General features: G+C 38.9%; 2 protein-coding genes and 1 long non-coding RNA gene across 5 annotated transcripts; all 3 read right to left on the bottom strand.

The window, feature by feature from the left end:
• Nucleotides 1-859: 859 nt before the first annotated feature.
• On the bottom strand, nt 860-5,744 carry LOC135631020 (uncharacterized). 3 transcript variants are annotated; one of them, XM_065138385.1, is made up of 2 exons: nt 4,905-5,744; nt 860-1,177 (listed from the first exon to the last, which is right to left on the bottom strand). In XM_065138385.1, the coding sequence occupies exon 1, from the start codon at nt 5,670-5,672 to the stop codon at nt 4,911-4,913; it is 762 nt and encodes a 253-aa protein (XP_064994457.1). In that variant the 5' UTR covers nt 5,673-5,744; the 3' UTR covers nt 860-1,177; nt 4,905-4,910. The 3 variants fall into 3 exon arrangements, with proteins under 3 accessions (XP_064994457.1, XP_064994458.1, XP_064994459.1); XM_065138386.1 differs by having other exon boundaries at nt 860-1,258; XM_065138387.1 differs by lacking the exon at nt 860-1,177 and adding an exon at nt 1,270-1,483.
• Nucleotides 5,745-6,168: 424 nt separating this feature from the next.
• On the bottom strand, nt 6,169-8,391 carry LOC135631299 (uncharacterized). The gene is made up of 2 exons (XR_010494341.1): nt 8,278-8,391; nt 6,169-6,933 (listed from the first exon to the last, which is right to left on the bottom strand). It is a non-coding gene; the product is annotated as an uncharacterized LOC135631299 (long non-coding RNA).
• A 522-nt stretch (nt 8,392-8,913) lies between these two features.
• Nucleotides 8,914-11,632, bottom strand: LOC135631082 (uncharacterized). Its single transcript, XM_065138479.1, has 6 exons — nt 11,362-11,632; nt 11,176-11,210; nt 11,011-11,100; nt 10,739-10,883; nt 10,017-10,636; nt 8,914-9,939 (listed from the first exon to the last, which is right to left on the bottom strand). The coding sequence occupies exons 4-6, from the start codon at nt 10,809-10,811 to the stop codon at nt 9,703-9,705; spliced, it is 930 nt and encodes a 309-aa protein (XP_064994551.1). The 5' UTR covers nt 10,812-10,883; nt 11,011-11,100; nt 11,176-11,210; nt 11,362-11,632; the 3' UTR covers nt 8,914-9,702.
• Nucleotides 11,633-14,596: the final 2,964 nt, after the last annotated feature.

Here is a 14,596-nt window from a genome sequence, read left to right on the forward strand (position 1 = left end):
TCACAAGCCCGGCCTGCTGTGAACCGCATGTGGCGCATTTGCGAGCCAATGAATAGTGATTAGGGTTTATGAGTGTAAAATTATCATGCTACTTTCATGAATGATCTCTATCATTGGGTGCATGAAATTTTATTTTGACAGTATGATATAAAATACTCTCTTAATATGTTTAATTTCAAAGTTCATGATAGGATCAACAAAAGAGAGAGAAACTCCTTGAAATATCACATTTTTTTATATCTAAATGATTTGGTCAAATTTGATTGTAAAAGATATCACAGCCACTCAGTATCACAGCCTCTATAGTTTGATACCAATTCTTAATCAGACTATTATATACCAATAACATGTTATTATGAACTGAGAACTAAAAAACAAGAACATTTGCCCCATTGTTATGCTGTAACTAATCATGCTTTGAAAACCATCAATATCGAAATCAATGGGAAAAAAATGAATCAATCTATGTATTCCAGCCAGACCTGGTAGAAATAGCATCTGCCTTCTCTGCTACTTCTTCACCTACAGAAATGGCAATTAAAGATATTGATGCTCTGATCCACCAAGTCTTCTTATAATCAAATTGCAGACAAGCTGATTAGCTTAAAGATAAACATTAGATTCAGATCAATATTTATCAAGACTCTAGTACAGAAGGGAATCGAGCTATGGGTAACTCTACTGTGATGTCAAAAATAAAAGATGAAATGCATTTAAAGTTTAAACTGTTGAACCCAAATGAGATTTAATGGCAGAAAAAAAAATAAAGTTTTTTTGTGTGTGCGCGCCGAGAACCAGTAATAAGCACAGTTCAGGTGGCAGTCAGAAAGTTAATAACCAGAAGAAGCAAAACAGTAAATAAAAGAAAAGAAAAGCACAATTTTCCTTCCACAACAAATACAAGACTAAGATAACAAGTCCTGCCCCTCACTAATGAATTGACTATCTAGTGGTCAACTCAACAAATGGTTATAGGACATAAACTCCAAAAGACGTGCTTGACATGTATTTGCAATTCAACATGAGGAATCCTCTTAAGTCCTGGCACATAGAGCTACAACGTTATGTATTCATCCGGTATGCGCACCTTTGTACATGGAATCTGCCACTATTCCACCACTTATCATGGTAATTGCTGCAAATGATCTTTGAAAGTGTCATTTCTTGAGCCCAGATTCTGGAAGAGGAGGACGAGAACCCAAAATGAGCTTATTATCCATGTGACGTAGGAAAGAAGAGCTACACATCATAGTAAGTGCTGCAATTAATAATTTAAAAGTGTTATTTCTTGAGCCCAGACTCCTGAAGAGGATGAACACCCAAAATAAGTTTATCGTCCATGTGATAAGCAAAGAAAATGCCAGACAACTCAAGGGTCAGCCACTTTGGGTGGCATCAATCAATACATCTCCAATGCAAGAGAGACAATTGAAGACAACAAATTATATGAATTGAGCTGGTGCTGTTCATACAGATCAAAAGGCTGGAAAATATCAGAGAAGATGTTTCAGCAGAGGACAAAAGGCGAAGATAGATAAAAAGAAAGAGGGATAAAAGTAAGATATCTTCAGGTATAAAACAGAGGTAACAACAAGAGGCAGCCTGATAGAACTAATGTTATTCCCTTTTTTTTTTTCACCTACAGTCTGCATTAACAGTAACTCTAACCCTCAGTCAAATAACTTTAAACAAACACATCATTTTTTTTTTCAAATGATTATGTCAAGAAAAGATGATATATTTAGGCCATATCCCTATTCGTACATGTGACACATAACTAATTCATCTTTTATCAGTAAGTTTGATAGAACACCATCCATATTTACATAGATGGAACTGCAACTGCCCCGAGTTTGAACCTGGAATTTTAACTACCATATGTGTGCAGTTGAGTCTTCCATCGAGGTCCATATTTAGGGCATATCACTATTCATACATGAGGCATCCGACTGAATCATCTACTAAGGGTAAATTGGATAGACCACCCTCCATCTTCACAAAGATGGAAGCTGCATTTGCTCTAGTGAATCTGAAATGTTAACCATCAAACATAAGGAAATGATTCTTCCATCTAGGCCCACCTAATAGGATCAGTAGACAATCACATGGCTCTCGTTCAACATCTATATCTATGGTAAAGGAAGCAGAAGTTAGGGATCTACTGCATTTGGTGAACCAATTTCAACTCTCCTACCTCCTCCCTTTCTCAACTTCTGCTCCTAGCACAGAAAGGAAAAGGGGTCCTAGGCAAGGATGCAAAGCCAAAATTTAGTCCACCCACCAAAAGGAAACAGTTCCCTAATTTGGCCGTTTGTAATAAACTTGAACAGGAAGATGCTCTGGGCATTAAGCTGTCTAATTGTTCTACCAACATGATACTAACCTGTTTCAAGAATCCATCCTCCCCTTGACACTTCACTCTCCAGGACAACGATAAAAAGATTTAAAACCTCCAATGCAACATATTTGACAACCAAAACCTACTCTCATGTAGGGCACAACCAAGGTTGTTAAACTTGCTAAAGTGCAATCTTACAGCCCAGATAAGTTGGAATCGATTGTTTAACCTCCTCCCCAGACGACACACGACTTGTTGCACCGATCATCAAAATGTTGGAATCGGCCTAACTCGCAACTCGACTCGGTAAAATCGATCAACTCGAATCGAGTTTACTAACACAACTTGATTAGCTTCACATAAAAGGGAAAAAAACAAACACTCTGATGACGTGCGAGGCTATGAACAACATATGAATGATGCGGAGACAAGAGCCCTAGACTGTTGTTGTCACTAGCAACGAGAGGGTGTCGACAACCTTGCCTATTGTTCAAGGTGACATTGATTTTCACTTCCTCCCCCGTAGCCCAAAGGTACTATCGATGTCTCTCCTCTCCTCTTCTCTCTAAATCAAGTTTACTAAGTCAACTTAATGGGCTTAACTAAAAGATTAAAAAAAAACACTCAACGACATACAAGGCTACAAACAACATACAACTAACGAGGAGATGAGAGCCCTAGACTGTTGCTACTGCTAGCAATGATAGGCTGTCTCGTTATTGATTGGTCATTCAAGGTAATGCTGATTGTCACTTCCTCAGCGCAGCTCAAAGGTACTATTCATGTCTCTCCTCTTCTCCTCTCCCCATCCTCTCTTCCCATCTGCTCACCTTTCTTCTCCTTCCCTTTCTCCCATCTCGTTTCCTCCCCTCCTACCCTCATGTCCCATCTCCTCTTCTTTCTTCTCTTTCATTTTCTTCTAAGAACAATTTCACCATCCTCTTTGTCCTTCTTAATTTTATTTTTTTCGTGTGATAAATTTTTTCAATACTTAATGATATTTAGTATATGCTCGATGATATTTAAAATGATAAGACACCACTTGATATGATCTTTTCAATAAACTTACATTTTATTTTCCTCCGGTTGCTTTCAATTTCTATACCATACTCCCATCCAATACCTGATCAATTTCCAAGAACATTTTTTTCCTTAAAGCCATATATTCTAACAAAGCAATTGAAAATGGACAATCAACTGAAAGATATTTTTCTGATGGAAGAAAATATAAATTAATAATTGATGGTTAATAACAGAGTATGCAGTTCAAGTGTTCACATAGTATACAGTTCAAAAAAGATGTTTAGCAAGATGAAATATCTTGGTTTCATAAAAAGACACTTGGATTATTAACAATGAATCATGCAAGAGCTGAGACAAAGAAAAATCCCAAGATGAACAACCGAGTAGACTTTTACAATGGTCCTTTCATGCAACAAAAGAAAAGATAAACATGCCGAACCACTAGAGTGTCATACATACAGCAAGAACACAAACATAAAATGCACTACATTTATGAAGAATAGAAGAGAAGAGGTGAGAAGAGTACGGAACAAAACAGTCGAAAGGAAAGAGAGGAGAGAGGTGAGGAGAAGGGAGAGGAGGGAGAGAAAAGAGAAGGATCGAACAAGAGAGGAGACAAGAAAAGAGATGGGAGAAGAGGGGAGATCTTTTTCCCAAGCATGATTACTATCAAATTGCTTCTTCAACAAGAAAAGGACCACACAAGAAACCTGTTCAGTGTTACACTGAAACAGAATGCCATAAACTGACATTTACGGACCCATAACTGGATCCAAAAAATATAATCAACCTATTGCGCAAACATCATTTCAGTATCATGTATCACATTTGTTGATAATTTTTTCGATGAGAGAACGAGCGAGTACAGTAACAGTTGACTTAATTGAGACAGACGGGACTTTCACAAAAGACATAATTTAACATATAGCTTATCCAAACAATTTGGCATAAGTGCTACACTCCAGAAAGCCCTAAAAGGCTCTCTTGAATATCACAATTTGGTCCTTTGTTCCATGTCAGATGGCTCCAAAAAACAATTGGCATTGTAGCACAAAAAAACACTCCCCAACCAAATAAAAGCTATCAATCTCATGCAACAAAAAATTGTTTCTTAACACACATTGTATCGTACAGATGATTCAACTACTACTTGAACAGCTGATCAAACAAAATACTTAAGGCAATTAAGAAGATCACTGGCGTAATCAAAAGGATCAGTGATGATAACTTGCATCTAGCGACAAAAAGAATCCTTCTAGTATCGACAGAAAGATCCAATTCCAACATTCCTCTAAGCTATGAAAAAAGGTCTCAACTTTACAATTCTAACCTTATATAAAAATGTATTTCTACGACATTGCATCATATATCCAATTACCCACACACAATCAAACCGCAGTCACCAATGAACAAAAAAAAATGATATTTCCAGCTAAAGCAAATAGAAATCTTCAAAATGAAATTGGAAATTGATAGAGAAGACTACAGAGATTAGAAAGACTAATAGTAGCAGGAAATCACAAAGCTGTAAACGAGCTCTCACCAAGAATCAGAATATAATGAGCAGCGAGAAAAGCATGTACACGAGCCAACAAGCGTAGGCGATGAGACCACGGTGCTCATCTCCGCACGATGCCAACTCCACCAGAAACCCCGTGCACACTCTCGTTGACCACAGCACAAACACCGCCGCCAACAGAAAGATCACAACGCCGTCGTGGGGCACAAGAAGGGACAGAGCCGAGAAGATCACCATCGGCAGCATACAGTACCCAATCAGGCTCAAGCACAGGTACAGATCCAAGTTCCCGTTGCGTCCCGCGAGCATATTGAAGACCACGTAGAGAAAGAGGGTGGCGACGGTGACCCAACCCAAGATGATCCCGAAGTGGAACTTTCCGGCGAGAAGCTGGAAGAGCCCGAATGCCATGAGGAAGAGGAAGGGTCCGGAGAGGTCGGCGTCCTCGTGGAGACTAGGGCTCACGCGAAAGGGGTTCAGGATCGAGACGGTCTTGCGCCAGATCTGGCGGGTGTTGATGCCGAGCTCCTCGAGGAGGGGCGGCTCGTCCTCGAAGGAGCCGGGGACGGAGGCAGAGGAGAAGACGGGGGCGGAGAAGGAGGAGGAGGCCGGGGCGGATCCGATGTCGAAGGACATGAAGGGGAGGGGAGGATTGGCGGGGCCGGGGTTCGAGGGGCGAGGCGGCTGGAAGGGCTGCGGGGCCGTCCCCGGCGCGCGACGCTGGTGGGGGACGTTGGGATTCCCGGCCGACGAGGGGAAGACCACCGGCGGAACGGAGAACTCCTTGGCCATCACGGCGATCCGAGTCGAGATGCTGAGTCAGGACTCGGTAAGTACGGCGAGTTGGGTTGTGCCTCGCAGAGTGTCAATATGGCATTTATATGGCTAAAACGAGTTTGCGTGTTACTTCAACTTCAACACGTCCTTAAACTATAATTGTTTGCAGCCATTAAATGTGTGTATATATATATATATATATATATATATATATATATATATATATGTATATATAAAATTCAAATTAATTTTTTTGAAAGATATATCTCATTAATTATAAATCTTAAAATATCCTATGATAAAAAACTATTATACTATGATTGATTGGATGCATAGGGTGTATTAGTCCAATTTTTTTTTAAAAAAAATATTATATTATTTTAGGAGAAATATCAAAAAATACTATAACTTATTTTTAAAAAAATGTAATAACTAATATAGAAGTTTTCCAAATCGATTTTTCCTATTTATAAATATTTGTCGGTCATTAATACACGATGAATAGTCCATATTAGTAAGTGCTCCCTTAGTGTTAGAAAGGAATCTATATCCACTATTAAAAGTTCCATATGACTATCGGAAGAATCGATAGCCATCCATACTTTTGGTGATCTTGGCACCGGTGGGATCCTTCTTCTCGACGCCCTTGATCACTCCCACGGCCACAGTCTGGCTCATGTCCCTCACAGCAAACCGTCCAAGGGGTGGATTGGGCTTCGTGGGAATCATCTTCACAAAGCCAGCATCACCTTTCTTCAGGAACTTCGGCTCCTTCTCAAGCTCCTTTCCGGATCGCCTGTCGATCTTGGTGAGGAGCTCAGCAGACTCGACTGCTATGTGGGAGGTGTGGCAAACTTGACCGGGGCATAGCCATTGCCAATCTGACCAGGGTGATTCATGACGACGACCTGAGAAGTGAAGCTGGCAGCCTCCTTAGCAGGATCTTCCTTGGAATTGAATGCAACAAAGCCTCTCTTGAGATCCTTGACGGCGACGTTCTTCACGTTGAAACCAACATTGTCACCAGGGAACATCAATGGTAATTCCTCTTTCACGCTCAGCTTTAAGCTTGTTAAGCACCCGAGCATACTTGAATGATCTCTTGTTCATCTCCGCGGCCTCCTTTTCGAACCTCTCAATTACACGCTTGTCAATGCCACCCAACTTGTAAATGAGATGGCCAGTGGTGGTTGACTTCCCAGAGTCGACGTGACCAATTACCACAATATTGATAAGAACCTTCTCTTTCCCCATGATGACCACAAGCGAGTATTAACTGCCAATCAAAAAGAAGAAAAACATAGCATTCCATACAATCTATAACGATAAGGAGGAGTGACTTATGTCATGCAAACAGGAAAAAGGTGCACTATGGAACGTTGTGAACTAAATGGCAAGTAGAAGTTCCTAACCAAAGTACAAAAAAGTTGGCACCAGCCATATATATCTTCTTGAAATGATGACATCATAGGACATAAAACTGTTTCAACTTAATTGGGTAAGAAGCTTATTAGTCAACAACTACACCTGCAGCACAAACAGGAAATTGTGCAGCTAAGCCAAAACCTATGATGATACCTTGACCCTTGAGGGCTTCTACAAGATCATCTTTTGCTTACATTTACAGCTAAAGTTGTATAGGGTTTTAAAAAAAAATGCAAATTCTGTATTGGATAAAACTACAAGACAGTTGACTTTGCACAACACACAACAGTAGTCAGTAGCATTTTAATGTGTTCTTAAGCAGAATTAGTATATCAATCAGAATAAGTATGTTACAATCTCAAAGTGGAAAAAGGAATAACAGTTTCTAGCAAGTATTAGACATTTATAGTTCAAGTCACATTAACCAGAATTTGAGCACCAACAGTTGCTACACCAAACCCATAAATAATGGAAAATTTACTATGTAAAAGTCAATAAGCATAACCAGATGACATGAATGAAACTGCAAGAAGCAACAGTTTAGAAGTTGTCCCCGTGAGAACCTTAATCTCAAATAAAGACTAAGATGAAACATTCAAGATAAATATGTAACTAGCCTTATCAATAATACACAACCAAAATTGATCACACTATCATGAACTCCAAACCTTGAAAAAGTAGCAAAATTATTCACCTAGATATCCAACTTGAACCAAAGAGATACCCTATTTACAATCCCATTACATCAATAATAATAAAAAAATTCCACATCGTCCAATAGAATTTGCCTCGATAGCATCAAAAAAGGGAACTTTTTCTGATTATTACTGAAACTATTTGTTCCACACTGGATGGTTCGCATCTCTCTCGCTGACTCTGAGACTAGAATCTGGGAACGATATGAACTCCATATCGTCCACCAGAATCCGCTCGATAGCATAAAAAAGGGATCTTCATTTCATGCTTATTGCTACTGTCTCAAGTAATTCACCTCTACCCTCCTCAAAGCTTGATTCTTTAACAGAAACATATGGATCGTACTGGATGAGATCCAGGAACTAAACAACGCACAAAAGAAACACAATATACTAGCAATTCAGACATGAACATATGGATGCAGTCCCTCAATCACAGATTCAAGAATTCAATGTAGAAAAGCATAAGCAAAAACAGCAGGCAATGAGACAAATTTCACCTTCGGCAACAGGGAAGGAAGGATCCGGGCAACTCTTAAGACAAGAAGCGTTTCTCACGCGAGGCTTTTATGGAGTCGCACGGGTACGAGGAATGCCTAGGTTTTCTTCCTTAGCCATCCGATACTCCCATCGTACGGTTCTTGAGTGGACCATTCTTAGCCGTCAATTCTGATCGCACGTCGTTTTTCCGATCTGACGGCTAGTAGGCGTCTTCTCCGAAACCCCGGGCGGAAGGCAAGGTGGTATTGCGTGTTTGATGAAGCCACGAGAACCGTAGGATTCAGACAATCGACGGCTGACGAGTGGCGGCTGATGAACGTTCGTATAAGGATACAAGATTAACGTCCTAGATGGATCCCAAATCATGATATCCACCACCACTTGTCCACATCAGGCATGTTGGATGTCAAGCTCGTACTTGGCGTTGACTCCTAATGTGGACCGTTATTAATACCCACCACTTCTTGTCCATATCATGGGTGTGGGAACAAAGCCGTCAAAGTATATCAAGGTTGACCTACTCGGATCCCGATTCATAATATTCACCACTTCTTATTCACATCATGCATGTGGGTTGTTAGGCTTGTGCTTCGCGTTGACTTGTACAAGGAGAAAGATCTCAATTGGGTCAAAATCAAAACATCTGCAAATAATTCTTGGTTGTTAAACGAGCGATGTAATCAAAAGATCTCGATTGGGTCTCAATCAATGCTGCTTCTCCCATTTCATATCCAAATAAGTTTTTGACTGTCAAAGAACCTATAAAATCAATTCAAGTTACATCCAACTAGAATCCACAAAGATGGGAAAAAATTTTGGTCAGACCAAGCTGCAATGCAATCACAAAAGACAAAGAAGCAAAATATCTCTCCTCCATCTTCGCAGAACATCATGAAACTTTTTAGTTCTCATCAGTGGACGACCATAAAAAAGATGATTCAGATAATGCTGAATGTCCATAACTCAGATTCCTTGTGCCTCTAAGTTGAGAGCAGGACTAGTTTTCAGCCATTTCTTTCTCAGCTCTGTGTCCTGAGGTTTTTGCTCGGCCCATCTGTTCATTCTGCAGGAACAATATTTTCCTTATCAATATCCATGACAGGTGAATTCCAGCGTGATAACTTTCCCAGTTACATGTTACCTGTCCACCCAGACAAGGAACGGGATTTCTCGGTAAGGTCAGAACTTCTATCGATCAAAACCATTGCTCCGTTGTTAGGAATATTTGTCATACGCTTTGGACGCGGATGACCACCTTGCTCATTCGCACTTGGAATCCACACCATTAAGCTTGACCGGCAACTTCTTTTGCTATTTCAGAAACCTTGAACGGGACCACGGGACCATCTTTTGAGGGGCAGAAATCCTCAAGCAGTGATGGGGCATAATTTTGGCTGTGCTTCAGATAAACCAGTAAAGTCATTCTATTCAGCAAGCTTCGGTAGTTTTTCAAGAGATTGGGATCTGTGCTTCCGATTACGAGTAAGAGCAGCAGAATGAGTTTGTGAAGAACCAGAATTGAGGGCTCTGTTTCGAGTCCCAGGTGTAGTATGCTGAATTGTATCGTGTTTTAGTTTATTCACTGAATCAGTCTTGGAGGCTCCGGCGGTGGCTTTCAGAAAACTGGGCTGCTTGCTAGTCTGTGTGGTTAATGGTTTCTTCTGCAAATCCAAAAATAAACTCCAAGTTACACACAGATAGAAGAAATGAAAAGAACACTATGGTTAGGCACATATACCACTGGGGATCTGCAGCATTTTGTTGCAGAGTTATTGTTAGTGGAGCTTCTTGGATGATCCCCTCTGGATGGCTTAGATGTTACTTCATCATCTGGAGTATTTTTCGTAGCATGCAGTTTGGAAGACTGGTCCCCATGATCTTCAGATCTGAGGCATGAACTGCAACCTGCCGAATGAACTCTATCATTGTCAGCACTTTCCAATGACAAAGATGGAGAACCGGTTTCAATGCTATTGATTGCTGATTTCACAGCAAAGCGCGTTGATGAAAATGATCCCGAAGCAGCACTGTCAAAAGAGCTACTTGGTGTACTTGAAGTTAACTTCACAGCAGAATTTGAAGATACTGTAGAATTACTTGCACTTCTACCAACAGTTTTAGTTCTGCTTGTCCTCATAGATGCTATATTAGTGATTAATCCAGATGAGGAGCGACTGGTAGCTCTAGATGTACAACTCATCCTTGTTATGTCCGAAGGAGATTTAAGATTTCTGTCCACTGAATTTCTGACCAAAGTCGAAGTCATTTTTGATGGTTGGGAGGACTTAGAATTGCCACTGGAAGAACCTTCATTCATTTTCTTGGAAACCACAACAGATTTTGGCATTACCACATTGCCTGCCAAAGCCACACTTAAATAAGAACAAAATTCTAAAGCAGAATATATATTATATCCAATTGCATTGGTTAGAGATGCCTGAAGATTTTTCTAAATTATACCTGGTTTTTCTTTTGTATTACTGGTTCTTATTTGGGTTTTTGCAGGAACCAAACTTGTCTTGGCTGGCACCATCTGTACAGTTGCTCTGGACAAAACTCTTGTTGGCTTTGACACTGTCCTCGAACTAGTAATTCCACCAACAGCCTTAAAGTGTGAAATGTGAACTTGAGTCGACAAATATTTCAATTTATTTGTAATAATTAAAATATTAGTCTCATTTTGTGAAGGAAAATTTTAGAGCCAAAGCAATTAGTATATAATATGCACATACCACATCTGTAACAACAGTGGCCCCTCTAGAATCATGCTTACGGAGATGGTTGCTAACACCGTGTCTCTCCGATGTCACGGGAGACGTCTTCTGAGGTGACACAAGCTATCAAAAATTTGTGTATCAATGCTATAAAATAGTGAGGTGATTATTAAAAAGATATACCTTATTGCGACGAGATGGTTCAGACTTCACCGGTGCTGCAAAACATTATGAATAGATTTAGAATAATTGCAATAACACAAGCAACACTGAAATTATACTCTGATTAAAATCTCCTATGCAAATTTCAAATAGATACAGGACTTAAAAGCAAGTGTTTCAGACTTTTAACAGGTTTAACATTCTTACATTTATTGGGCAGTGCCCTTCCCTTCGCTGGATTAATTTTCTTGCTGGGATGTGCCAATTTCAAAGCTTTTTCACCAGTACCAGGAGTCTTTTGATTGGAAGTTTGTACATTTTTAAACAAATCTACCTCAAGCTTTTCCAAAGCCCATCTATCATTATCTAAATATGAGTTTAATTCTGTTGTTTTTTTTGCTTCTTCTGTAATTATAGGAAGTGAACATGCTTCACTCTTCTTGAATGTGCTGTTTATGATGGCCAATTCTTCATTATTCAGAACACCTGTGAACAAGAAATAAGATCCACTAACCTTATAAATCTTGGTTCAATCTATGTTAGTTTTGGAAACACAAAGTCCATACCTTCACTTGTAAGAAAATCTCTATCCCAATCTAAACTGTTCCGCAAGTAATGTTTGCTGGTCTTTGATTGTTTTTGCTCCGAGGATTCTACTGACTGGAGAGCTTGTTTCATTTGCTTGCTCATTTTCTCTTGACTCTTGCCATACTCAGAACCAGCAATCACTATTTGAAAACAATTCTTCTCAATGTGGTTCCCCAAAAGGCACATAAAAATAAAGAACTAAAGCAAAGACTGAAGAATCACGTACACATGCTGACAGGTAACAAGTTAGCTACTGAAAAAATCTCTAGATCACACATCTATAATTGTGTTTACAAAACCGATCAAATTCCACTGGAAGCTGGTAAAATCATAAACATCATGAACATGTTACACGGGACTGTGCAGAAAATAATGTTAGTCATAAAACATGAAGGACACAGATGTAGGAGCTTGCGTTAAGAACAAAGGTCATTCAAAAGTAGAGTTTGCAAACAATCTTTATATCTGTATACTTGTGGTTGGGCTCATGTAACTCTCAAGGATTCAGATTCTGGCGACCATTGCCACCAATCATCACAATTGATCAAAAATTTAACTGGGACAAAATGTCACATTTAATGGATTAATGTGTAGTTAACCTTCGAATTAATGTGCTGCATGCTTATATAATGTAATGCATTCTCTTGAGTGAAATAAGATAATCTAAACATTTTGCATAAGGATAGACCAAACCTTCTGATCACAGAAAAGATTTTTCTGGTCCAAGTGTAGAACATTAAAATATAAACAGAGCAAAAAGCTAACACCATAAAATTAAAATTACGCAAGTGGGTCCTGGCATCACAATAAGGTTGTTGTCTATGTCATGGGTCACCAGAATTCAGTTCATGGAAATAACCTCTCTACTTGATTCTCACCAATTCCCACTTCCACAAAAGCCTCGGACATTGGGCTGCCCTTTTTATATTAAATTGAATTCATCAACCTATTTAATTCTACCTATCATAAATGACGCAGTTATCTACGTCATGAGACACTAGGATTTGATCAAATTCAAGTTTATAGGTCATAAATATGGATTGTCGACCTATTTAATGTCATCGTTGAAAAGAGCTTCCTACATTGGGCTATCAATCTCACATTAAATTCAAGTCTGTAGGTCATAAATGTGGATTATCGAAGCTATGCCGTATCATTTTCACATTCATCCAAAAGGAAGGGGGATCCAACAAAGGTAGACAAAGAGAGATCAGAGTTATTTCCTATCCTTCATTCTTGCCTAATTCAGAATGAGACATCAACCAACAGTCACGTATTGCCACATATTCTAAAATTCATCTCACGAATTAAACGCATTCGAAACTCTAAAAGATTGTTCTCGTATTGCATTCAACAAAAAGCAATCCAGAACGACCAAGCAAACCCTACCACATTCAATCGAAAGAATTCCAAGTCTTGTAGGACCGCATTTTGGAAAGAACAGATGCAATGACAGAACCATGACGAGAGCGATGACTACCTGACGTGCTTTGGTGGACGGAGACATCGCAAGAGGAGGACGAGGAGACGCGATCGTCCTCCGACGGGACGTCGATGAGAGGGAACCTTTCCATGGTTGTCGAGAAACCTAATTCATGGTTGTTCGCGAGAGGAAACGATATGGGGAGGAAATAGAAAACAAGAAGACGAGCCTAATTTAAGGCTACGGTGAAACAAGACGCGTATATGGCCGATGTCTGCTTTAATTAGGAGGTGATTTTTAATAATATCGTACTTTCCCCTACAAATTCCAATATATTTTCGTAATAATAATTCGGAGTTATTTAATAAGAAATCAGTTTGCATAAGCTTAAAATGACCATTGTGTATATGCTTACGTGTGATGGATAAAACCTTCGTCACCACACCGAACAAACTCTTAATTGTGACTTTGAGCTAACAGACGCCCCTTTCAACTATCATCTTCAACGCTTAAACATTTATATGAAGATGTTAGTTGATTTAATTGGTAAAGATGAGTATGTGAAAGATTCAAATTGGATTTGTGTACTAAATAGAAAGATAATCTATTTAAATTTTGACACTTTTATTATCATGGTAAACTTTATAAAGTAATAGCATTACAATTTCAGATGACAGTCAAATGATACTCGATGAACCTTTTAATTTCCAAGCATATATTTAGGCTTTTAGATTTGAAGGGGGCATGCGAAATTTATATGTATAGGAATAAGTACAGAAATCCCTAAATGATTTTCATGTTTATACCCCTAAATTTATATTTAGCATATGTACAAAACTAAGAATATGTTATTTTAGCAAATAGTATCTTGTATCTTCAAATATTATAAAATTTAGTGTACTCCCATTACTAATCATCCAAAATAACAAAGCTATCATCAATAAGTTTTGTATTGATTAAAATTTATAATTCATATAAAATACAAAAATTCTAAATATCATTGTCGTCATATAAGTGAGCAATAAGCTTACAAAAGAAAATAGTAATAACAATACCCGTTCTTAAAGCAACAAACGCTCTGCTAATTTATGGGGCTCGTCACCCATCGCATCATCCGAACCAACGAAATTAACTGTTACAAACCGCTACTTAACACACAGCCAAAGGTATATAATATTGCAAAAGAGATAAGTCTTATCGACGTGCATACATAGATGCCTACGGGCACGTACATATTCTAATGGTTACCACAACAAACACATTATATGAAAGTATTTCTTACGAGTATCACATGGAAAATATCTTGAGTACAGAAAGATCAAGCATAGCTAAGATGAAGAAGTTAGCGTCACTTCAATCCAATTTTAGCTAAATCAAATATTATCTATCGGTAAACAAGATCGTTAATTTCACCATCTCTGCAACATAAGT

This window comes from Musa acuminata, chromosome BXJ3-2 (genome assembly GCF_036884655.1).
Source record: "Musa acuminata AAA Group cultivar baxijiao chromosome BXJ3-2, Cavendish_Baxijiao_AAA, whole genome shotgun sequence".
Classification (NCBI taxonomy): Eukaryota; Viridiplantae; Streptophyta; class Magnoliopsida; order Zingiberales; family Musaceae; genus Musa; species Musa acuminata.